At 37.4% G+C, this 24,897-nt stretch overlaps 1 protein-coding gene across 1 annotated transcript in view; it reads left to right on the forward strand.

The window, feature by feature from the left end:
* DLGAP2 (DLG associated protein 2) overlaps positions 1-24,897 on the forward strand; it is a 288,437-nt gene that overhangs the window by 188,754 nt on the left and 74,786 nt on the right. Inside the window, exons 4-5 of the mRNA XM_041420908.1 lie at positions 3,699-3,764; positions 18,277-19,346. Coding sequence (XP_041276842.1) covers positions 3,699-3,764; positions 18,277-19,346 — 1,136 coding nt within the window. The remainder of the gene's footprint in view (positions 1-3,698; positions 3,765-18,276; positions 19,347-24,897) is intronic.

A 24,897-nucleotide genomic window follows, 5' to 3' on the forward strand; every position in this document is an offset into this window, starting at 1 on the left:
TCCAGCCTGTACTGGGGACAAAAGCTGTGCCATGCCAGCTTGATCTTGGGCACTGGTCTGTGTAATTTCCCACTGTACATGCAGTAGCTTCAGGGTTGAATGAGCTGTCTGGATGTGTCAAGCTGGTTCCAACTCAGCAAGATCTCCTGACGTTTCCAAGCTTAAGTCTGGAGAACTTCAGCTGTGACAAGTTCCTATCACAGTTTAGAGTGTCATCTGTGCAGTGTTGAACTGGATTGAATGACAGATACATCACATATTTAAAAAGGAAAATGAGATACTACATGTAAGTGATAGTTTTTGCTCTCCTACTTATGCAGATCACAGCATCATTTTACTATACACTGAGCTTTCAAAGAAGCAAATTTCTATGCATTTTTAGAGCCTTTCATTTTTTGTCAATGTTTTTGAGCCCTGTTGAGAGTGAACACTTCCTGCTATGTTTTAGTTTCAGGTTCAGAACAAGAGTCTTGTTTTCTATTTAGACTTGCTTGTGATGAAGCAGTTTGTACATGTCCCTTGTGTGTGAACTGTGTTCCATACACAGTTAAAAAACTTACATTGTAAATCAACCAATTTTCATAATCTCTTTGTTTGCAATTAATTGCCCATTGAACCATTCCATTCTAAGCACATGACTTTCTTGTATGTCCACTGGTGTAGAATGTGCCACCAGAAGGTAGCAAAGGGCAAACTGAGGCCCTGTATATCTATGAGATAGAGAAGGTGAATGGCATGAGATGAATGCACTCATTTCTAACAGTTGCATTTCAGCATGAGTCAGAATGCTGTGAGAGTCTGCCTGCCTCCTTTACTATGAGATATGAAGCGTTCATGAATGCTGTGTGTTCATGAATGAAGGGCATGCTTTTCATTTGTATGGTCAATAATAAATATGGTAATTTCTAGGAAAAATTTAAACTGAAGAAACAAAGGCCATGTATGTCTGTTGCTGAAGGAATAATATGAGTTTGGAGTGCAGTTTAATCTCATACAAAGATTATCTGTGTAAAACTGCAAGAGTCACCAAGACTCTAGATTAATTTATGCTTCATAAGTGCAGAAAACAAAAATCGAATCTTTTCAATGGCTGAAATGACAAAAGCCTTCTGAAAAGACAATAGAAATAATGAAATAATGATGTGAATATGTATAGTGATAAAATATAAGTAAATAGGAAGTCCTCATAATTAGGAAGTAAACTAATCACTAAGACCTATTCATACCCCTCATACAGATTCATAAACCTAAGGGAATGACAAAGGAATTCTAAGTTCCTTTGAAATATCTGCAATTGACCCTATTTATAACAGAATATAACTTTTCTGCAGGAAGAACATTTTATCTCTTTGTGCTCTCTGTAGGTTTTTCTAGACAACAGGCTCACTGACATTAACAAATGTAGCACAGCTACAAAAAAGAAATTAATTTGAATCCTAATTCTAATGGGAAATTGAGACAGAAAGATATTAAGTGGATTGTCCAAATTCACACAGAAATGCTTGCAGCAAAGTCAGAATCTGACTTACGATCTCATTGCATGACCTCTCCCTTTAATTTTGGAAGATAGGTTTTTTTCTTTTTTTTTCTTTTTTTTTTTCTCCTTTTTTCTTTTTCCTGAAACACTTCACACCCACAAATGTTTAGTCTTAATCAGCCTGCTCAAAGCATCTTAGTCTAGTTTTGGGCAAATTTATTTTATGATGCTGATTTCTTGCAAGTGAAAAAAATGTTATGCATTCATTCTGTATGTGTTTCTAAATATATGTGCATGATAGACCTTTGGAATCAATTAATATATTTTTCAAAAATATTAAACTATCTTCTTGATTTTGAAGTTAGCAGTAAGATCTCCTACTTACTTACAAGAATGTAAAGGATCTTTCCGAATATTTTTGTTACAACTTTCATTACTTATAACTGATTCCTGTGCAGCCACATTAGAGGACAAGCATATGAGTTATACAATACAGGCAGATCATGTGAGCAAAGTCTCCATGGAAACTGCCTAATTTATGCTTTTATTTAATTAGAGTTGTCCATTACCTCTCCAAATGAAGTTTAATTTAAATTCATATGCCAGTCATTTTTTAAATTGTGTATGACTTTTCATCCATCACTTACTGAGATCTCTTGTAGGCTGTATTTTAGCAGACTGAGTTTATTTAACAATTTAGTTTATAAACAGGATGTTTATTTGACAGTTCAGCTTATCCAATATTTTTAACATCCTTCGATCTAATTTTCTATGGAGTATCTCTGCTACACAACTCATTGTTATCAATTAGATATTCTTAACCTCAGAAATTGTCAAAACCTCGGAACAATTGCTTGAGAGATCCACATGAGTATATTCACTCATTTTGCTTGCTGTGAGATAATTGGGATAAAATTTGAGTACAAATAAAAAGTGTAACCAAGACCAAGAAATATGCAAAATGCTTACGTTTGTTAAATGGAGCATTGAAACTGGCAAAACTGTGTGTCTGCTGTAAGCTGCACCACAAAAACCAGCTGGTCTCATTGAGACACTCTTCAGAAAAGTCTGAGCTGGTTTGACCTTACAGAACTGTCTGCCTGAGGGTATGATAACATGAACTGATGCGAGTTATTTGGAAGCCATCAGTCCTTGCTTGTGCACCAGAAAAACATGGTCTGCAATGCCTGATTTTATCTTTCTTTCAAGAGCTGCTGGTTGAATGTATAGTGAGAGGATATGAAGTACTCCATTTTTCCCCAGTTCTTCTGAGGTGTCTTGTAACATACACAGGTGATAAGAAAGAAGACAGTGGAAGGCTGTGTATACTCAGTAATTCCCACCCCCCTGAGACACCAGCAAATATCGAGAATAGGGAAAAACATAAAAAACATTAAAAATGTAGTATTAAGTAAATACATGAAACATATTACTGACATATTTTGTATCATAATGTACGTATTCTGAAGCAAATCTTGCCTCTCATTCATTATTGACCCAATTTTCCATTTGCAGCTCCATTACAGAAATATCTAGACTAGGTGCCTGGTCCAAAATTAGTTTATGTGCCAGCATGACAAGAAGGCAATGCAGAGGCAACTGCAGCTCATAAGCAGGGTTGCTCAGAGCTGCACTCTGGTGCCATTCAGGTGGCATTCATACAGCATGGACATATCATCCAAGTTTAAATAGTCTTTCAGAATTACTGAAGTTATCTCTGGAAAAAAAAGCAAATGGTAGTGTTAGGAAAAAAAGTCTTCACAACATTATCATAGTTCACAATGGCAGAATTAAAAGTTTGTGTACAAAAGGTAATAAAAGTGGCCTAAGAATAATGTGTGGTAAATGCTAGAGGATTCTTCTTGAATAATTACATGAAGGCTAAAAGTCAATACAATTTAACACAACTAAAAAAAAATTGGAAAGAACAATGTAAAAGATGTTAGAAAAAAGGCATTTATGAATATTATGTGATATTAGTGATTGTAAAATGTCTAGAAAATTAAAATAATAATAATTGATAATACTAATAGAAGAAAACTTGAAAAACTGGCAAAGGGATAGATACTGCAGATAATAGCAACACAACAGCTTAACATTAACAGAGGTCCTGAATGGTAATAGGTGTCACTGAGTGGGTTTAAAAACTAGTGGAGAGTTATGTCTGGATGTAGAAAAATATCAGAGTTATTTAATAGCTACTTTGTTTCTGTCTTTTCAGAAGAAGAGGGTGGCGATCTGCTCAAGTCGAGCTTCAGTTTTCCAGGGACGCCAGAGGAGGAGCTAGGTACAGACACCTCTCTCAGACACCCGGTACCGCTTGCGCACCCCGGGGCTGGGCGCAGCCGGGCTGGGGCTCAGGAGGCTGCTCGGGGCTGCGGCCTCGCCCCGCCGGGAGCCCACCACTGCCAGTGACAGTGGCCACAAAACTCTGAGCCAAACCCTTCTGGGCATTTCTCACCTGCCGTGTAAGGTTAGAGAACGCAAAGGAAAACCATCAGATTTGAGTTAACACTCAGGCAACTGAGAATTCAGAAGGTATTCAAGGAAATTGGCAACCTTCCTTCTTTTGTCTTTTTCTCTTTGTCTTACTCTTTAGAGAACATCCTAAATGCAGACGGAATTTTCAGTGTTACCTTTTCAATTTAAAAAAATAACAGAAGCAAGATGAAATCAGAAACTCTTTAAGCCCCTGAGTGAAATCTTGATACTTCTGTTTTACAAAGCTAGTACTAAAACGTCCCGCTGGCTTCACTTTTATACATTTAGATTGTGAAAAATTGAGTTTCTGTTCCTGGAATTTCATGCCCAGATTGTCACTGGTTTATGTGAAATCTGTCAAAATTTTGACTTATATGCAATTACTTCATGTGGTTATTTTTAGAAAAGCAATATGGGAAGTGGTTTCTGTGTGTTTGCTACTTAAAGCTCCATTTATTCAACATGAGCCTACTTACATTTCAGAAGTCAGCATAAAGTAATTTTTCTTTTTGTGCATATGCTCATGTTAATATATTGCAACAGTCTATTTTTTGTTATTAGGATATTGTTGTAGTTGACAAGAGTATTATAAACTTTTGCCCTGACTCTATTATTACCCACTGCTAGGAAGATAAATTATAGTTGCTGTGTTAAGGAAAACTACCCAAGCAGTTAGAGCAAGGAGCATGAATTCAGACAGGTTGTGTCCTTATGTTTAGCCAATCTCTTAGAAGAGGATTCAAGTAGTGTTGCCACCCAGCTACACTCAAATCAGGCAGTGTCATAAATGTTCAATGTAAAAATTTCTGTACTGGACTTGTTTATTCACTTAACATTCCAAAACAAGTGAAAAAAAAGCTACAGGGTACATTCCAAAGATTAGACAGAAGAATGTGTTATGGAAGAGACTGAAGAAGCCTCAGTCAGTTTCTGCCTTAATCAAAGTGGTGTAAAAATGTGTTGTATCATTTAACATGAGGCTTCCTAGAAATCTCACAAGTGGATCCTATGGAGGAGTCATGAAATGGACAAGTCTCTCAGCCTTCTTGGACATTTGGAGTTTTTTCACACTTCTGTCCCATTTCACAACACACAGGAAGGAGTTCAGATGGCCTGGGTTAGAATTCATCTCATCTGAGATTTGGAAAGTATTTCAGATGTAGATGGCTAAACTGTACACCTCGGGACTTCTTTTAGAGTCAATGAAGAGTGATAGACTTTTCTAGGACATAGCAGGTTTGGCCTACTTTAGAAGTTAATGAAGAGTGAGATAAGTAATGCTTAGAAGAATGTCAAAATTGTTCTCCTTCCCCTTTGTTTAAGAAAGAACTGGAGGTTTTCTGGAGCCAGAGCAAATGATATACAAGTCAATAATGTTAAATGTCTGGTGTCTATAGGAGCAAGGACCCTCTTATGAAATAGGTAGTCAAAGATTAGCACAAAGATATATTCTAACTGACCAATCATCCAGAACCCTGGCTAGGAAGAAGATAGGGGATTAGTCAGAAATGAGAAACAGGAAACCAAAACAGCAAAAAGAAAAACAAATAACAACTAGACTACAAAGAAATTAGGCTGCTTTCCAACATTTCAACTATTTATGGCCAAGTGACTGAAAAAAATATGCCAAAAGCAAGGAAAAATCTGTCCTTGCTCCTAAATTTTGTCCTTATTTCAGTCCTCTGAAAGTAAGTACCAAAGATTGCTAGATAATACATAGGAAGAGGTGGATGGCTTTAATATTTTCAGAAGAAAATCCTGTCTTCCTGGCAGGATCTAGTCACCAAACTGGAGGTGGTCAAAGTGAATTGGATAGCATCAGTAATGTAAAAACATATGATAATGTAAAAACCTATCCCTTCTCCCCTAGAGAGAATCACTGAAATTGGTAAGACTTTTAGAAAAGTTGTGGGATAGTTAGTTAAATTCTGTGTAGACAAGCTCTGCAGTTACAGCTATGCTAACGTGCTACCCCTCTACAGATGGACAGGACATATCTGTCTTTCTGTCTTTGCCCCAGTGTTGTGTTCTGTCACTTGAAAATTTGTGTTCAAATCAATGAACCATATATAACATAAGTGAAAAAGCTGCAAACAGATCTTTCTCAGTCTTCACTTTTCCTTACTGTTCACGTGCATGAAGTTAATTATTCATTGGAACTGCAAACAGAGCTTTCTCAGTCTTCACTTTTTCTTACTGTTGCACGTGCATGAAGTTAATTATTCATTGGAGAGAAATATGATTCTGGGTGGATACTCTAATGATTGGACTATGGAAATGGGCTCACTTCTTTTCTGAATGTACATAACCCAATGACTCTGTCATAATTTTGTATGAACAGCCTCAATCTGACAGACTGCTAGAGACCTTCATCCCTGAAGAAAACCCAGAAAGGGCTTTCCTTGAGAACTAAAATAAACTGCCCTAAGTCAAGACAGAGTCAGGATGATGTTCTTTGAGGTAGCTCTAGCTGCAGGGCCATTCATTTTTCTAGACTCTCATTATCCCAAGGAGCTTCAAGTTGTGATCTCTCTGGTACTGAAAGATCTCTGGCTCCAGGTCCTTGTTTGTAAAATGGGTTTAGAATTTCCGAGCGAGGTTTCTGGCTTTGGTGATGTTTAATTAATGTTTGCACTGTATCTCATGAGAATGAAAATGCTGAATAGTCATTAAATAATATTTTTAATAAAATTACCCAATGCCTGAATTGGAAAAAAGTACCAAGGGGTAGGACTTATCTAAAGTCTTTCTTACTATTGATTCTATAAAAGACCTCTTTAGTTAAAACAGGCAGAAGGGCAATGTATTCCTTCAAAAAAACTTATCCAAACACTATCAGTCAGTTTTTGAGAACATGACTTCATGACTTTACCATTAACATTTATTTGTTACCAGAGTTAAGGGTGAAAAGTATTATTGTTACTAGAATCGCACTCACACCAAAAATTCCTATTCCTTTCACTAGGAATATCTCAAATAAGAAACCTCTTAACCAAATAAGAAAATAAAGGTAGTAGGACATGGTGATGAGAGCAAGAGATCTGGCTTGTGAGCTCAAGCAGCTCACTGTAAGTCTCACAGAAACTGGAGTTCTTTCATTCATTCGGCTTTCTTCTAGCTGGTGTTTATATCCTCTAAACAATGTTACTGTATTAGAAAAAAAAAACATTCAATGAAACTACTCTTTTCTATGCTATCCGAAAATTTCTCAGTCTTGTTTACTTTAGGCATGTAAAGGCCAAGGCAAAATTTTTCTTTAGGCGTCCAAAGCTAATAGTGTAATCTTAACAAGAGACATAGAAAAATGCCATGTTTGAAAGTCATTCAAATAGTTACAGAAATGTGAATGGGGAAGATGGGATGAACTTCTCTTTAAACATATATTTTAATGGGTAGTACATATACAGAGTAAAGAGGGAAAAATAGATTATTGAATTTTTTTTTAACTCCTTTTTACAGGTAAGGAAAACATTTACACAAGTTTTATAGTTAGGCTGTTTTATAGTTAGCAGGATCTAATGTCAAGCAAAGAAAGAGAACTTGCACTAAAGGTTTTTTGCTACAGTAAATTGCTGTTTTCTCTTCAGGAGTGGATATGGAGTTAATGTTAAGGAAAAGGCTGAAACCTGTAAAACAGGTTGCAGTTACTAATAATGCTCTTAACATGCCCCAGTTGTCAAGTAAACTGCAAGGGAGTTTAAGGGCAGGCTTTGAAATGTATTTTCATTTCACAGTTGATGCTTTTGATTAATTGGAAAGGTTCCAGTGTCAGACAGTAACTCATGGTTATTCAATCACTGCTGATTGCATGATCATGCCTTTATGACCTTATGTGTTGGAAGGAAGAAAGGACATGGCTGTTCTTGAAATGAAAACATTAATAGAGTCCTGACTTTTCAGTCTGTCTGTCCTTCTACTGTGCACTCAGTGCATCAGTGTCTGAACACTTCGCAAGGGTTTTAGCTCCATGTGCCAGGAACTACAGGAAATTTTCCCAAGGACAGAGGAGGGGTTGTCAGCGAGCCCTTGACTCCCGTCTGTATCACATCCCCCAGAGCATCCAGGGATAGTTAAACATCTGTAGACTGACTGGAGCTGGTGGGACTTCAGCCAGACACATGGCTTGGCCACACAGAGTAACCACTACAGTGACACTCATCCCAGTAATCAGCAGGCACAGGAACGCTCTGGTATTAATTCCTAGATGAGCCACAGACTGAATGTTTCCCTGATTGTGGCACTAACGCTCAGAGGTACAGGAGTTTTATCCTAGTTCTATGGGAAATTGAAGCAGGAAGTCTACAAGAGATGAGCACAAAGGATCACTGCAACCCAGTGAGGTAAGATCAGCCTCTCCATGGCAACTGACACCCCTGCCCATGGCATTGTCCAGAACCATGCAAATAATTCATGGCTGACAGAAAACTTGACTTCAGCTTTTCCAGGTTAATCCTCTAACCACAGGCCTATCTTTCTGTCATATAATAAAAAATATGTAACCAGGTGATTTGGTATGACAATATAAAAGTCTCTCAAATTTATGAGATTTTAAATATGACATGCCCTGATATGATTCAGTGTCATCCTATGATTTTGTTATTGTGACTAGATTAACAGATACTGAAAAAAAAAATAGCCTTTTTTATTTGTCTTATTCCACCATGTCTTGAAATAATTCCATTTCATATTCTTCATTTTTCTGTACCCAAAACTGTAGTGTTGAAGGTTATTGATGTGATAGTCAAGACTGTAGAAAACATTAATGAAATAAAAGGAAATGTTTTTCAGAAAACAAATTTTGAACTTTAAATTTCTTTTAGTTATGCTTGAGAACTCATTCTTTAAATTACTTTCAGTCATAGAACAAAATCATATCCTATGGCCTGATCATATAAAAAAATGTTAACTGTCCATCCTTTTAATTATAGGTTGTTGGCAACAAATGCTTACTAAAAATCTGCAGATCAGAAGCTATTTATAAAAACTAAATACCTCATAATGTCACATAACTGCAAAAATCCCATTAGGCCCAAGGTCAATTCACAAACAGGCGAAGATACTTATAAGGATACAAGAATAATCAAATAGGATATTTGTAATTAATTATTCATCCATTTCTACTACATAATACAAAGGGAGTTATGCATTCATAAACCAATATTTCTGTTCTAAATGATTTCACACGTGGGATGTTAGCAAAGAAGGGACATTTTTCTCTCCCTCATGGCCTGCTGATCTCTGAAACCCCTGGGTGCATACCTGACACGCAACATTTACCTTCCCATAAAGAGTGTGACAGCTGCAGAGATGAGATGATGATGATGATGATGAGATGAGATGAGATGAGATGAGATGAGATGAGATGAGATGAGATGAGATGAGAGGCCAACTGCTTAGCCACACCTTCCCTCCTCAGCGAGTTTCTTCACTGGATTCTCCCTTTTCAAAAGGATAAACTGTGAAGCCTTTTAAATGTATTTCTATAATGAGCAGCTTAAATGATGTCCTCTCAATTTCCTCAGGAAAAAGTTACCGTGCTCTACCTGCACATTCATCATTGCCTGCTTAGTTTCTATTGGGAGTGGGACAATTTCAGCACAACCAGGGTGGTGGAGATGCTTCCAGCATGGAGGCAAATGACTGCAGCTCTCTGGCAGAGTGCTGGACACACAGGCAACTGTCTTCCCAAGGAAATTTGCCCTGCCATAAGCAGTGCAGCAACATAAACATCAGCAAATATTGCTAATGCAATCCCAGCTTTCACTGCTGAGTTCAGTTGCCACCTTTCGTTGTGCAACTTCACTTGTTTTTCCATCTATATATAATGTCATTTCTCTTCATAAGAGAGCAAACAGCAGCATATTAAGATGCCTTGTCTCAAACTCACCCAGAGTGGGGGTACTTAAACCACCACCTTATCCCAGGAACAGGAGTCACTGTTTGGCCCATCACTGCCACATGGAAAATCTGGGTGCTAGTGATTGTGGGCACAGGCAATAATGTTTGCAGTGTTTGTCAGAGACCCAAAACAGAGCTCAGCCAGGCAGAAAAGAGACAGCACCCTGATTTGAAAAATTCCCAATCTGGAGGTTATGTAAAGAGGAAGAGTGTCTGCCTGTTACTATGGCAACAGGTTTAAAAGGGATCTTGTCACCAGGCTGCTATTTCTTCCTCTACCCCATAGGAAAATCAGGATGAGTCCTCCTCCATCTCAGTGGGTTGAACTGAACAGAAAAGTTCATCATACAATGGAAAAGCAGCAAGAGGTAACACCAAGGGTGTACACCTGAGCAGATAATGATGAACTCTGAAAAGTAAAATAATTCTTGTGGGTCAGACCATGGCTAAAACTAAAATTTTTGGTGAATCAAAAATCTGCAAAAAACTGATTCTGAAGCAAACAGAAAATCAAATAATTTTCTTCAGGTCTGATAATTTAAAAGCTGAATTAATATTTTTAAAAAAAGAAATATAAAGGTAATTTTGAAATAGAATGGTATTTTAAATTGAGCAGTCATTGTTCCATGGCAATAACCAATACTTTTGGTGATTAACAACTTCATTATTTCTTTCCCAGAATAGCGCTCTGTAAAAGAGGTGAAATCTTTAAAATACATCCATGTTTTAAATAAATAGCAAAAGGCAATTTAGAAGGAACACACAATAAGTATTTTTGCTTGGATACACGAGCATTAATTCTTGCAGTCCCCTTAGTATTGGATGGAGTGGAAAACTTCCTCCATGACATATCATCATAAAAAGTGGACAAATTCAGAAGAATTCCCAAAACACTGAGGAAAAAAAATCAGGGAACGAGATAATAAACTTCAGCATTTTTTGTCTGATTTTTTTATTTAAGAATCAGTGATAAATATTTCTTAGTAGAAAGAGGTTCCATCCAGCTGAATACTTGGTCCAAGTGTTTGGATCCTTGGGATTAAATTTTGGCAATTATGCTATCACTGGCAGTATCTCAAAAAACAAGTTTCACCCTTCCATGCCATCATCTTTCTGACTGGGAACCCTTGCTGTTTTCTAACACATTTATTCCAGTCCAGCACAAATTGTGCATTCTGCAACATGCAGCCCTGATAAGAGATGATCTACCTCAAGTAACACAGGTGTCATAGGTAAAATGACCAAGAATTTTCTCAGCAAATGTTTGCAACTGATCCTGGCCCCATGAAGTTAATGGGAGATTTGTTACTGCTATCACCATGACATGGATTTCCCTTGTACTTCCAGAGCTGTGCATATATTTCTATGTATGTGTTTGAGTTGTACCCTGCAATTACTTTGGCTTCCTTTAATTGCTGAGAAAATAGTGGCAGTTTTATGACCACGAGGGAAATGGATTGTCTCATGACCTAATAACTGCAAGCAGCAAAATTTTATCCTTTAGGAAAGAAAATCCATAAAGTCAGGCACAATAAGGAATAAAAGAAGTTTAATGGTGTTGGGCTAGCATTTCTGCTCTGCATTTGGAAGCATTATAACCAGTTGTTCAAAGATATTCAGATAGTGAAGCCCCGGTTTACTCCAACAGCTGGATTTTTCCAGAAAATAAGCTGACATGTTAGTTATTTTAGGTCAGTCTAGTTCTGCTACATTATATTTTTTCCAGAACTTCGCTGATCATACAGATTCTGTGAAAAAATATTAGTCATGAATCATTTTGTTGGACTTACCTGTGTCACAGCACTGTTGAAAGGTGAATAATGGCAATATATTTCAAATGTGAAAAGCACTGTGAAGGCCTGTGTGCTGCATACTTGGTACCAAGACATCACACACTTCAAACCAATGGAAATTAATTTTGCACTATCCTGAGGGCTCCCTGCATTGCTCTACTCCATATCCTGGAGCTTTATACAAATCCCATATTGCCTCTCATGGATTTTTGTCCTGTCCTTTTTCATGGCACGGGCACAACATTGTGACTTTCATCCTCTCCATACAGTCCAAAGGCTGATTTTTCTGCCCAGAAGATGTGAGATGTCTTCATTCCTCAAATACTGTTTTCACATTTCTTCATTTTCATACATAGCATGCCCTGTTCTGAATGCCAGGCAATCAGTGTTGTCACCTGGCTTTAGCTTGTCCCTGGTCACAGCTTTCCCCAGAAGTACTTTCCTTCCTCCCAGTATATTGTGCTTTGAGTCTCCCACCATCCTGTTCATCACCTCCAAGGTTTCATTCTTGCTCATCCATTATTATTTTGCACTCCTATTATTATATAACCTTTTCTCTTATCATCCTTATTTAGCTCAGAAAAAAATACCTTGAGCTGTTGGACTGTCAGTCTACTAATCTTTATTTGAAAGATGGATTGACTGGAAAACTGTTGGGGTGAACAAGAGGATTTGGTGTTACCAAATATTTGTTCCACATGTAGACACCTGTGTAACAGTGCTCAAAACTGACTACTGCATAAATTGCAGCATTCCACATGGTCCTTACTTCTCCCTTTGGGTTTTCTGACTTTGCTCCAATTTGGTATGTTCTGGACTGTAATGCTGTCCTAAGAATAAAATTTGAATGTCCATTTTAATCTAACATGGGAGTTTAAAAAACCATCTTACCCTTGGTCATTATTTGTCATGTGGTTCCACTGAATTATCTTGGGCTAATTGGAAATGTCAAAATATTTTCCATGGTTTAGAAGTATCCATGTGCCTCAGATCACCTAAACTTACGCATTTTTGATGTAGGTTTCTGCACTGGAGCTTGTCAGCCACATTTTTTGCCATAATCAGCAGAGACAAATATGTACATGAAGCGCAGTATTCATCTGTCGTTTCTGGACACAAGTTCAGGCTTCAGAAGAATCATGCCAGTTTCTCACTCAAAAATAGAACCACATCCAGACTGCATATTTGTAAGGATCTTTGGTGATGTTCTTCCTGAAATCATACCTACATATCTGTTCCTATTTCCATAGTATCAAACTGTGATGGCAAAAGCTGAACTGTATGGGCTGGACACACTCTCCAGCTGGTGGCAACAGCCATACATGCCTGCCACACAGTGCCCAGGATTCTGAATAGAGAAGTATTTGTTTTTCAGGTTTATGTGTCAGAACAAATCAAGCAGCCACATGTAGCCCATGTGCTGTTTGACAGCTTTGGGCATTTTGTTGTTTGGCTTTAGGTCCTCAGAACCACCTACTTCTTTCCTTTGGCTGTGCATAGAGACTGGGGGCATAAAGTACCTTGTTACAACAGTGCTACAAGAACAAATAAACCTTGTCTCTGAGAGGATGTTCCATTTTTCAAGTAAGCAGCCTGAGTACTTAGATAGGAATTCACAGAAAGGTCAATACACTGCATGAAGAGCACACACATCACTAAAAATACAAGTCATCTTCTAAAACTGGAAGATGGTCACTCAGTCTTTGCAATTTTATGTAAATTTTATACCAGATGTAGATGTTGTGCTGCATAAATAGGTTGGAAATTGGTGAGACCATAACAGAAGCTTAAAGCATTTGCATTTCCAGGACTTCTTCCTTGCATTTGGCCAATTAGTCACTCTTCTCAATCCCTGTAAATATTAATTTTCAAGGCTAGTATAGAACAGAGAAAAATACTGTAACAAGTACTCATATAGTAGTACTTAATGTAGACCTTGGACAGACATTTTTCCAGCTAAAACATTTAATTATGCATTTTCGTATTTAATGTCTACTTATTTAATTAATATGCCCATTTTCCCAATATTTCATTTTCTATTAGTTATAGGTTAATCTGTGAGGATATATTTTTCATAATGCATTTCAACACTGATTAGACTGTGTGAAACAGCAAGATGTAGCAATCTGTTTTTGTCTACCACCTCTTTTTGAAAGCTAGATTAGGTATCTCTTTTCAGCAGTGCATTTTCCTGGTTACACTAGGCAGAAGAACCGTTCCTTCTCTGATGAAAACAGCACAGATGTTTCAGATGGCAAAACATTACGACAGACTTATACAGTTAAAGCAATTCAAATTAATTTCACAATAGAAAGAAAAGTAAGAAAAAATAAGGCATCATTTAGTAGTTCCAGAGAGTATTATCACACCCTGAAACCTTGCTTCTAATATGCAACACACAAAAAGATTTGTGGAGACAAGCACTTCTTTTGAATGTCAGAGAAGTTTCTGTGTTTTTCTATTGATGTTCTTTAGCCAAGAGCAGTGTTCCAGGAACTCTAGAAATGCACAGCTCTTATGTTGCTTTACTTAGAAGGCTTTAGCCTTCTAATCTAGAACACTAATAGCAATTCTAATTCATCATTTCAAATATTATTCTTGGTCCTTGAACCTGTCTTTCTTTCCTTGAAACTGACTAGCACAAGGAAATTTCTTGGATAATCTAAAAATAGTGGCCAGACCCCAAAAACAGGCAAACCAATGTCTGCTTGGAGCAAGAGAACAACTCTCAGAAAGTCCAGAACTGAAAACAGGAGAAAAAAATAAGCAGGACACAACATGGCGTAACAGGGAAAGATTTGAAGGAGATAGGAAGGGATGCAGAAATCCTTCCATCTGCTGAGGTTAAAGGTTGACATATCTGTACAGTAGTATCTGAAAAAGAAGAGCTTTAAGGGATTTTCAGGGTTTTGGAATTACTGGAATCTCTGACATAACAGCCCTTGTCTTGTTCTAGGTCCACCCCCACCCCAGTCTTTAGATATTATCTGACTATCCATTGAAGTTAGTTGGAAGATTCCATTTTGTTCTGATGAAATCTAAAAAAAAACCCATTCCTATGCTCTCATATAATATCTTTTTCTCTGTTCCCATTCCTTAAACTCTTTGTCTGCTTTGGGTTATGTTTATTTGTTCTTCCGTCTCCCTTTAGCTCTTTAGTTCTGATGGTGGCATTTTATTTGGTGGTTTTTAGAGTGATTGCCCAGAGCAAACATAAGAGCTGCTGTAAAAAAACCACAAATTTCAAGTTACAGACTAAAGCTTCAGTCCAATTTGTCATTATTTGATCTATCAAATATGAAACTATTTAATTATACCAAAATATTAAATTTCTTTTGAAAAGATGGAAAAAAAATTGCTGTAGCTTCATGAATTTTTATGAATCAGCTGTGCTGTGGTCATTGACCACAGACATACTTTTAGCCCCTTGCAAATTCTAGAAAAGCATGTTAGCTTAATTGAATTTTAAGCTAGGACATTTTTCTTGGCAGGCTAAGAGCTAGCACATAGGCAATTATACTGCTCTGGTACCACACAGTAATTCATTCAGCCACAGATCAACTGTTTCTTCAAGCACTTCAGTCTCTTGAAGAAAGTTGACTGAATAATACAAAGCACAAATTACTTGATAAATTTATATATTGTATTTCAAAATTCTGAAGATTTTTCAAAATATTTCTATGAAGAACTAGTTGTGTCTGGGATAAAGAACAAGTTTGATGTCCTAAACTGACAAACCTAATTAGAGTGATAAATTTAAATGATGCACACATAAATAATTTGGGAGTTTATCTAGTTTTAGTTACTCTCTATGACAGAGTTAAGAGGGGGCAATTACTTCTGGAAAACATCTACTTCTTAATTAATGTTTTAATTATTTTGATTATGCTTAATAAATGCCTATAGTAGTTTCTAGCTACTGTGTTTCAAACAAAAATAATTCAGACATTCCATGTAGCTCATAAAATGCTAAAGCGACATACAGAAAATGGTATTTTTGAGTTGGAATCACAGGGAGCCATGAGGGACAGAAAAGCTGTTGTTAGATTATCCATTGCAGTGCAGTCAAATCATCACTTCTCATACTCCTAGGGATGTAACAGGACAAAAATATTTGAAACCTTCTGGTTTATGGTTGATGTTGCATGAAGCCTAAACAAATCACCAGGGACTAGCAATTCCTAGTGCTCCAGAACTCCTTTAAAATTAGTTTCTTATTCTCTTTCTTTCATTCTGGATCTCTGCCATGCCCTTTTTTTTTTTTTTTTTTTTTTTTTTTTCTTTTTCTAAATACATTGATGAGGCATAGTACAAGTTATATTCATTCATGGATGGGCATGATTGTGATGAAAAGGCTTGGGGCTGACTCATCATGTTGTTAGAGTGACAGAAGAGCTTCCTTCCACCTCCCTCTGGCTCACACCTCTGTGAACATTAATATCACAAAATCCATATGCGCTTTGGAAAATATTTTCTATATTGCAACTTCCTATTTCTTTAAAAGGAGAACAGTATCTTCCACATAGAATCACAGAATAGTTTGGGTTGGAAGGCACCTTTAAAGGTCATCTAATCAAACCTCCCTGTAATAGGCAGGGACATCTTAGATGAGATGAACCTCTTCCAGTGTTTTACCACCCTCATTGTAAAAAAAAGTCAGTCTATCTAATCTCATGGGTTTGTAAGAACTATGGTAGTAATCTCTGTCAGGTACTTTGGGAAACCTTTATTGGAAGTACAGAATAAGTAAATTCAGCACATGGTCCATTATTATTCCCCTGATAATGTTTGGTAATATTCTGGGTAAAGTACCACTAATTACAGGACTACTTTATGTGGCTGAATTCCAAAGCACTGTTATAATTTACTGCCACTTCTGTATATAATCAAAATTACGTCATTTCAGAGAAACAGTTAGATTTCCTTCCTGTAACTACATTTATGCAAGGTATTATAACCTAATAGGACAACAGACTGAGCAATCAGCAGTAATAAGATTTTATTTTAATGTAATAATAGCCAAGAACTAAGTAAAAGAAATAGACAGGAAAACAAAATAGACGCAGAAAGGAATACATGCACAGACCCACCAGTCTGATGCCATGATAAAGTATAGGGGTGGCATTTGTACCATTAAATCCATCTTTGACTTCAGTGTGGCATCATTATGCCTAGCCTGAAGAATACTTCACTATTTATTAGTTTAATGCTGTGTTCATTTTAAAACATTGTGTGCAACTCTGTTGAAATCAGGGTATAATAAATATATCAAAATGTCTCCCACAATAGGAAATACGCAGCATTTAGGTTAAGGTATCATGATGTAAAACATATTAGTTGAATAAAATAAGAGAGATATGAGTATTGATCTGTTTCATGACCATATCCAGGCATTGAGTTTTCACCAGCAGTGGAAATATGATTTAGGAGAGCTTTGTCATATGGTTAGAAACCCGTCCAAGTGCTGTCAATTACTGTGTTATCTCTACAGCCTGGTTCAAGTGTCCAGTTAATAAATATTCTCTAGCTTCCATTCTGGTTGAGACCCGCAACTTCCTTGTATCAACCACCTGTGCAAGTTTATTTAGATTCTTAGAGTAAATTTGCAGAAAGGCTGTGATAAGTGGGTTGTATAAACACTTACACATCTGTCTTATCCTCTAAAGGATTATCTTGCATCTTATCTCTTTGTCTGCTATTGAAATGTTTCCTAAATAAGCTGAAATTGAAGAGGGAAAGTGAATGGGAAAATCAAATTGAAGTATTTCTAGGGTTGTTTTTATTTTTCTGTTTGTAACACATGACAGCTGCAAGAAATTGCATAAGAGAAAAAAATCAAAAGCTTAAGTATCAAAATCTTTGCTTACAAGCTACTCTTATTTAGCAATCATGCTTGCATAATAACCACAACTTGGAGCACATGATTCATAGGAACAAGTAATCAAGTATATAAAACCCCATAGCTTGTACCTAAATATATTTGGGGTTTTTTCAGGAATAACTTAGAGTGATTAAATAAATATTATGTGGTGTGGTCATAAAACGTTTTTATTGATAAACTGTTTAGCAATATAAAAATTTAGCTTCATTTCAGCACATTCATATTTTTTTCTTCTTGCTGCTTATTATTTATACTTATGAAGAGTGAACTTAGGATCATGAAGCTGAGATTCATTGAAGAAAATTAAGTTCAATTTATGGTACAAAAATGACTCCATGGAGAAGGGATACATTTAATATATCCAGCTGTGAAAACACCAAAATAGAAACTAACCATGTAACTTAAATGATTAGTCACAAAGCTTGACATATGAGCTATAAATATTAAATAATAAACTGAATACTTGAATGTATCCATTAAATTTGAGTAAATTTACACAATTAATAGCTTCATAACATCTAGAACATAACAATTTTGCAAAGAGAAATGAGGCTGTGTTCTCCCCATAATTTACTCATAGTGAACAATTTTAATTAATTTTTAAATGGTGGAAGAAATTTCATGAATGGTGAGACTTTCCACCAAGGTCATAGAGAAAAAATGTTTAGTTTTTCAATATACTTGGAATTTTCAAGTTAATCTTTTAATCAGACACATAACACAGGTTTTATATGTTCTCATGACAGACCAGCAGTACTCATGGTCGCCTTCTCAGCACTTCAATGAAGAAAGATATTCTCCTGCTCCGAGGAATATGAAAGGATTATCTGGTAGTCGCAATCAACCACAGTTATGTTCAGCTCATACTTGTGGCTTAGCATCCCCTGAAGATTGTGAACATACCCACGACCATATCCACCATGGGCAGGAGCCAAGGCCGTCATATCTTCTCAGCCCCACGGAGAGTTGCCCGCTGGACCACCACCGTTGCTCCCCCCGCAGCTCCATCCATTCTGAGTGCATGATGATGCCCATGGTAATGGGCGATCACATGTCAAGTAGCACTTTCCCCAGAATGCACTACAGCTCACATTACGACTCCAGAGACGACTGCGCCATGTCTCACGGTAACCCCAAGATTAACCGTATTCCTGCGAATCTTTTGGACCAATTTGAGAAACAGCTTCCTCTTCACCGGGATGGGTTTCATACTTTACAGTACCAGCGGACCTCAACAGCTGCGGAACAACGCAGTGAGAGCCCGGGAAGGATTCGCCATCTCGTTCATTCCGTCCAGAAACTTTTTACTAAATCTCATTCCCTGGAAGGATCATCCAAGGGCAATGTTAATGGAACAAAGGGAGACAGTCGAGGGGACGATCATCATCACGGGCACCATTCCAAGCATAGCAAAAGGAGTAAAAGTAAGGAGCGAAAACCAGAAGGCAAGCATAAATCTGGAATGAGTAGCTGGTGGAGCTCTGATGATAATTTGGACAGCGATAGCACTTACCGAACCCCTAGTGTGGTAAATAGGCACCATGCAGATCATATATCCCATTGCTATCCTGAGGCACTCCAGGGGCATTTTGGGGATCTCTCATTGAAGACTTCCAAAAGTAACAATGATGTGAAGTGTTCGGCTTGTGAAGGGCTACCAATGACCCCTGATAGTAAATATATGAAAAGGAGTTCTTGGTCCACGCTTACAGTAAGTCAGGCTAAGGAAGCTTATCGCAAATCATCACTGAACTTAGATAAGCCTCTGGTTCATCAGGAAATCAAACCTTCTTTGAGGCCGTGCCATTACCTTCAGGTAAGAGGAAGATTTTCTTGAGATTTTTAATGAAAAGAGCATCACAGTATATATAATAGTCATTGTAAAAAATATACAAAGGTACCTCTCAAAGAATTTCTGTATGGCTCTCCTAATGCAGATATCAGATATTCCATTAAAATGAGAAATCTCTGGCCTTTGTCTTTGTTTATAGACCACAGACTAAAAACTATAAAACAGGTGTGATATAAATTAGTTTCAGGTCAGTAGATGTGTTTTCATCTTTGGAATTCATCCTGAACACCTTGATGAAATATATATATCACACTAAAAAAGGAGCAGTACTCTCAGCAGTCTGAGAGCTAGAAAGAGTGTTTCAAATACATCCATGAATGAGTGATTTTTAAAACAGGCTGTGGGAAATCCTATTTTTATGTTCTTTTATTCCTTCTCTCCATGTTTTTGTAAGTAACAGATGAATGGATTTACTGGTGTGCCAAATTGCTTTGTTGTGGTGATGATCACCCACATATTTCTTTTTAATAATCACCCAGGATCACTGAACTGAGCCTCTTTTGAAACCATACTATAACAACATATGTGTTAAAAGATACACAGGCATCTCAGGGAGAGAGATGTTTCAGGCCTGGGCCTCAGACTGGTTTTGATGGTGTTCTGCACATGTGTTCTCTTGCAGCAACAAAGAAGCTCCCACTTTCTCCTACATTTAAATTTCAATACCTCCTGCTTGATGCCATTTGCCACTCCAAAGTCATGCTAATGTAACTACCATGCTGCAAAATTGATCTGGATCATAAAGTGACATGGGTTTAAAGAATACTTTCCAAAATACTATTTTAGACATTTGTATAATTTACCTGGCCTATGTTCAGCACAGTCCCATCACAAGAGGCATAAGCACATCAGATTATACAGAAAATTCTAGTGGTTGCAGAGCAAAAGCACAGAGAAGTTATCCTCAGAGGATAACTTCTTCAGCTAGCTTTGTCACCACAAAAAAATAGTAGTATGCAAGTATTCCTTTAGTAATTTATACTAAGTATAGCCTGCAAAGCCCACATTGTTCTGAGTACGTTCTGAGTACATTCTCTTCTATTTCTTTTTAAGCAACTCCTCTTTCTCTATAACTTCACCAATTCTCACATTAACATGAGGAAATCTCTAGTCCAGATCTACGTATTGTGAGATTTTCAGTTTCTCTGGGCCCTGCAGAAATGACTGTACTTCTTGCAGAACTCCCTCCTCTCAGAGCTATAGGTATCCAATAGTGGTGAGTCACACTGGAAGAGCCAAATCTTTTCAAATGCATAAGCAGACATCCAGGATCAATCTTCCCTACTGAAACAGGGAAAGTTTCTGATTGCAGAGAAAGGAAAATAAATTGCAGCCCTCAGAGCATTACCATGCAAATTGATTCCAATCTAGACTGACAGCTGTGGTATTTTATCATATCCAAGTACATTCTCATGTATGTAAAATAGACTGCACTTCCCTGGAAGTTTTTGATCTAACTCAAAGAGCCAGAACTGGAAGTGCGTCATGTGCAGAGCTTCCATTCTGTCTACGTTCTAAAACCATGCATACATCTGTGACATTACAGAGAAGTTTAGTTATGATTAGATTTTTTCTTCCCATTACATACTTCTGCCCTGAAAACTCTGGTTCCTCTATACCTCTTTTGGCTTTAGTGCTTTCCTTTTGGATCACATTTCATGGTTTCTTCTTCCCCACCCCCACCCCCACCCCCCCACTCCTACATCTCATTTGTCTTTGCAGAAGCTATCATTTTTTTAATTTTCATTTGCCTTCTCCTTACTCCCAACTTTTATCAGCATCCTCAAGTGAATGTGAAAGACTGAGCTCACAAACTAACTTGGTTATCACTAAGCTTTAGATTAAGCCCGGTGACAGGCTTAGTGGTTGGAAAAACACACTTCTTTACAGCCATTTTTTATGCTTTTTGTGAATTATGATTACTACAGAAAGGAATTTTGATTCAGTAATTAGGAAGGCTTATCCAGCTTAAAATCTAGGAGATGTGAATTCAAATTTTTGCTGCACAGAGACTTTGTGATCTTTGTTTTTAAGACCCTTTAAAAATGGGACAGTACCCATTCCCTATTCACAGGGATCCCATAATGGAAATGTGTTATGACTCAAGTGCTCAGTTACTACCACAAGGAATCTCTACTTGTGTCCAAAGCAGTAATACAGGGAATTCTATAACAGAAATATTCTAATTAAAAACATTAAAATAAAACATATGTTTCATCATATCAGAATATGCCATTCAGATCATAGATATCCTTCAGACTGAGTGGGTGGTTTATTCACTGCCCAAGGTCAGCAAACAAATTGAGGGGATTCCATTCTGCCAATGTCATAACTAAATGCTTGGTTTTGAAACTTCTGCTTTGAGGATATTGGGCTGTCACAATGTAAACATTAAGATCAGAAATACGTCCCATTATTACCCCTGCCAGGAACTTTCTCTCTGACCCAGGAAATGTAATCTGTTAATCTCTCAACACTTCAATTGCTTTATCTGCAAAACTGAGGAGGGATATTTAACTTTTCTTATGGCAGTATAAGCAGCACCACTGGATAATGATTGGATAAAAATAATCATTAGGTTCAGAAACTGAGAAAAGTAGAGAAACATGTCAAAATTCCTACCCAGGAGATTTTATTGCCTTGCTCAAAAGTAGATGGCAATGAGAATTCAAGGGATTATGAAGTTGATGTGCAGCAGCAGATTTCCCTGAGGTGCACAAGCGAACAGATTAGCATAAAACCCAAAGGATTTTCACAGGGTCTCTCTTTTTAAAGTGGTATTAAATACATTTTTCCTGACTGATGTTAGGTATATATTTTTAATTATTTTTAAAATAAAGCTGTGAAATTACAGTCCTTCAATGAATACACAAATATGTAAATTACCTCTGAATAACAAAAAATAAATGTCTATATTTATATATTAATATCAATTATATACATATTATATATATTTTTTTGTTCTACTACCTTTTTTCTACTTTTGTTCTACTACATAGTTATATGAGGTTTCTCAGTAGCCACCTCACTTTTCTATCTATTGGTTTTCTTCCTATTATTTTTTTCAGTATCTGCATGGAATGTTTCTACTTCTGTTTTCCACTGAGACTTTTTATATAGGGAATCTCAAACTGGAAGACCATGGCAGTCTTAGACCTATGCTTGAGACTTTGTTTACTGTCTTATATTTCTGAGCTTCTAATTTGTCTTCTGTCATAATTACTGAGCTGTTTTTCCTTCAAACTGAAACGCTGAAGTGAATATAGGAATTTTCTTTCTAAGAAGGAAGCTACTAGCAAATTAACAAATGCCTGGGAAAATGAGATAAGACAAGGGATTTTGAAGTTTTCTGCTCTTTATATGCTTCAGTCATGTCTTAGAGTTGAAAGCAAGTATTTCTTTAACCTGGTAAATCTCCAAGCTTAATCTCTGGCTCCTCTTTTAGGGTTTTGCATTTCCTTCTCCACACAGAGTCCTTGCAGCTAAGGCACCACTTACCACTCCTTGGACTGGGAGTGTGGTGCTGCAAGTCAGAGGTGATTCAGCCAGTATGCCTTTTTCAAGCATGGGTGGTCATCTAGGCCTAAAGTAGATGGCTTGAGAGAACTAAATTAGTTGAAATACAGTTGTATAAAATAGTGATTATTTTTATAATTTAAAACCCAGATCAGATTTGCTTCAGTCCATCTGCAGTGGAGGTGATGGGAGCACACAGGAGCAGGGGAGAGGGGAAGAGTGAGAAAGCTCATTTGGGAGGGCTGTAATGTCAATGGTTGACCAATTATCACCTCAACAGCAGAGGGCTACCATTTGTAACTGTACACTAACAGCATTTATCAGACCATATCTTGTGAATTATTAGCTACAGTTACTATGTATGGGCCTTTAATTTCTATTTTGAATGTAAACAAATTGAACATTTCAGTGCATTTCTGGGCATCCAACACTTTGCCACCTCACTCAGCAGCAAAACAGCCCAAGTAGAACATACATACAATAAAGCACACTTTTGTATATTTTAGCCATAGTGGCTGCTACTGTTTTCCAAGTCATTTTAATTTTAATATAAAATATGTTAAGAAGAAGATAAATGAGCTGTGAGATCTCCTCTGTCTTCATCAGCTGTTTTGGCTAATTAGGGTTCACATGTGTACAGTGCAATGACTTTGATTCATTCCACTCTGATATGAGTACTAGCAAGGAGCAAAGATCTTTAAGAGAAAAAAGAAGAGATGAACTAGATAACTGTGCTGAAAGGATATGCACAAAAGAGTCACTTGTGGTTTCCAGAACTGAAATAACTTTGAATGCTAGTTAAAGAAAAATAATTCCCACAATAGAGCCAAAAGATAGGCAAGGGCTTCACACTCACCATGACTGTAGTTCTGGAGCACAGTGCGATGTGTCACCGATTAATATTCCTTCCTCATTCAACAGCCTCCAAAGCAGCAAGCAATTGGGGTAAACATACCACAAGGTACAGTGAATGAGTCAGCACTAAAAAAGGAAATAGCATGTTGTTCTAAAAATGGCTTCAACCCACTCCTGTCTTCCCAGTTCATTTATGTACGAGCGTCATCGGTTACAGCAGAGGCACTGCTAAGCATGTGGATAATAATGTCAGCTGTGTACTCTACAGAATGAAAGAAAAGCACAGTTGGTCTCTTTTAAAAAGAAAAAGAAAAAAGCAGCAGTTTCAACAAGGCTCTTTGCTGGTTTAAGTTAAGGCTACACGGAGAAAACCTTTGAGGACAAGCTAATGGATAAATAGGCCTTAAGCCCTCAGTTACGTTTTTCTCAGGATCTCTGCTGGTGGCAGTACAGATTCCCACAAATGAAACCGCTGCTCTTGTGAGGCACACGACTGCTTTGTACTCTCCCTCTGATTTGCAAGGAGGGATTTGAACTCAATGCACTTTTCTCAGCACTTCATCTTTGTGAAACTAGATTGTATGTGCTTGCTTGACATAAAACCCGTGCATGAACTACCGAAACTGCATCCAATCCGCTACCAGTGAGTGCACACTGTGGAGCTAGCCAGAGCTAGCAGTTTTGATACTCACATCCAAATCACTATCACCCACGCTGCCTTCACAATGATTTATGACCAGCCACCACTGAAGAATTAACTGGGTCGTTTCCACAGCAGGAAAAGCTAGTATAGCCAGTAGGGTAGCAGGGCAGTCTGCGTCCTCGATCAGTATGGACAAATTCTGTACCATTTGGTTTTCTACAGGCTGAGACATCCCTGTCTCAGCCACCCCTATACCCTCCCAGTCAGCAGTGGAGGTGTGCAAGACAAACAGGTAGTGCCCAAACAATAGGGGAAATGAAGGGAAAATTTTTTGCCCTATGGTCCATTCACAGTGTTGATGTCAGCCTGCAACCTCTTGCGGAGCATTAAATAAAAAGGAGTAATAAAGTTTACACTTCCCTGTTTTTACAGAATGCTGATGGGTTTATGTATCACAAATTCTAGAATACTGAAATACCCCTCCCAAGGGGGAAATACACT

This window comes from Onychostruthus taczanowskii, unplaced genomic scaffold, assembly GCF_017590055.1.
Source record: "Onychostruthus taczanowskii isolate IOZ18803 unplaced genomic scaffold, ASM1759005v1 scaffold11, whole genome shotgun sequence".
NCBI classification, from domain to species: Eukaryota; Metazoa; Chordata; class Aves; order Passeriformes; family Passeridae; genus Onychostruthus; species Onychostruthus taczanowskii.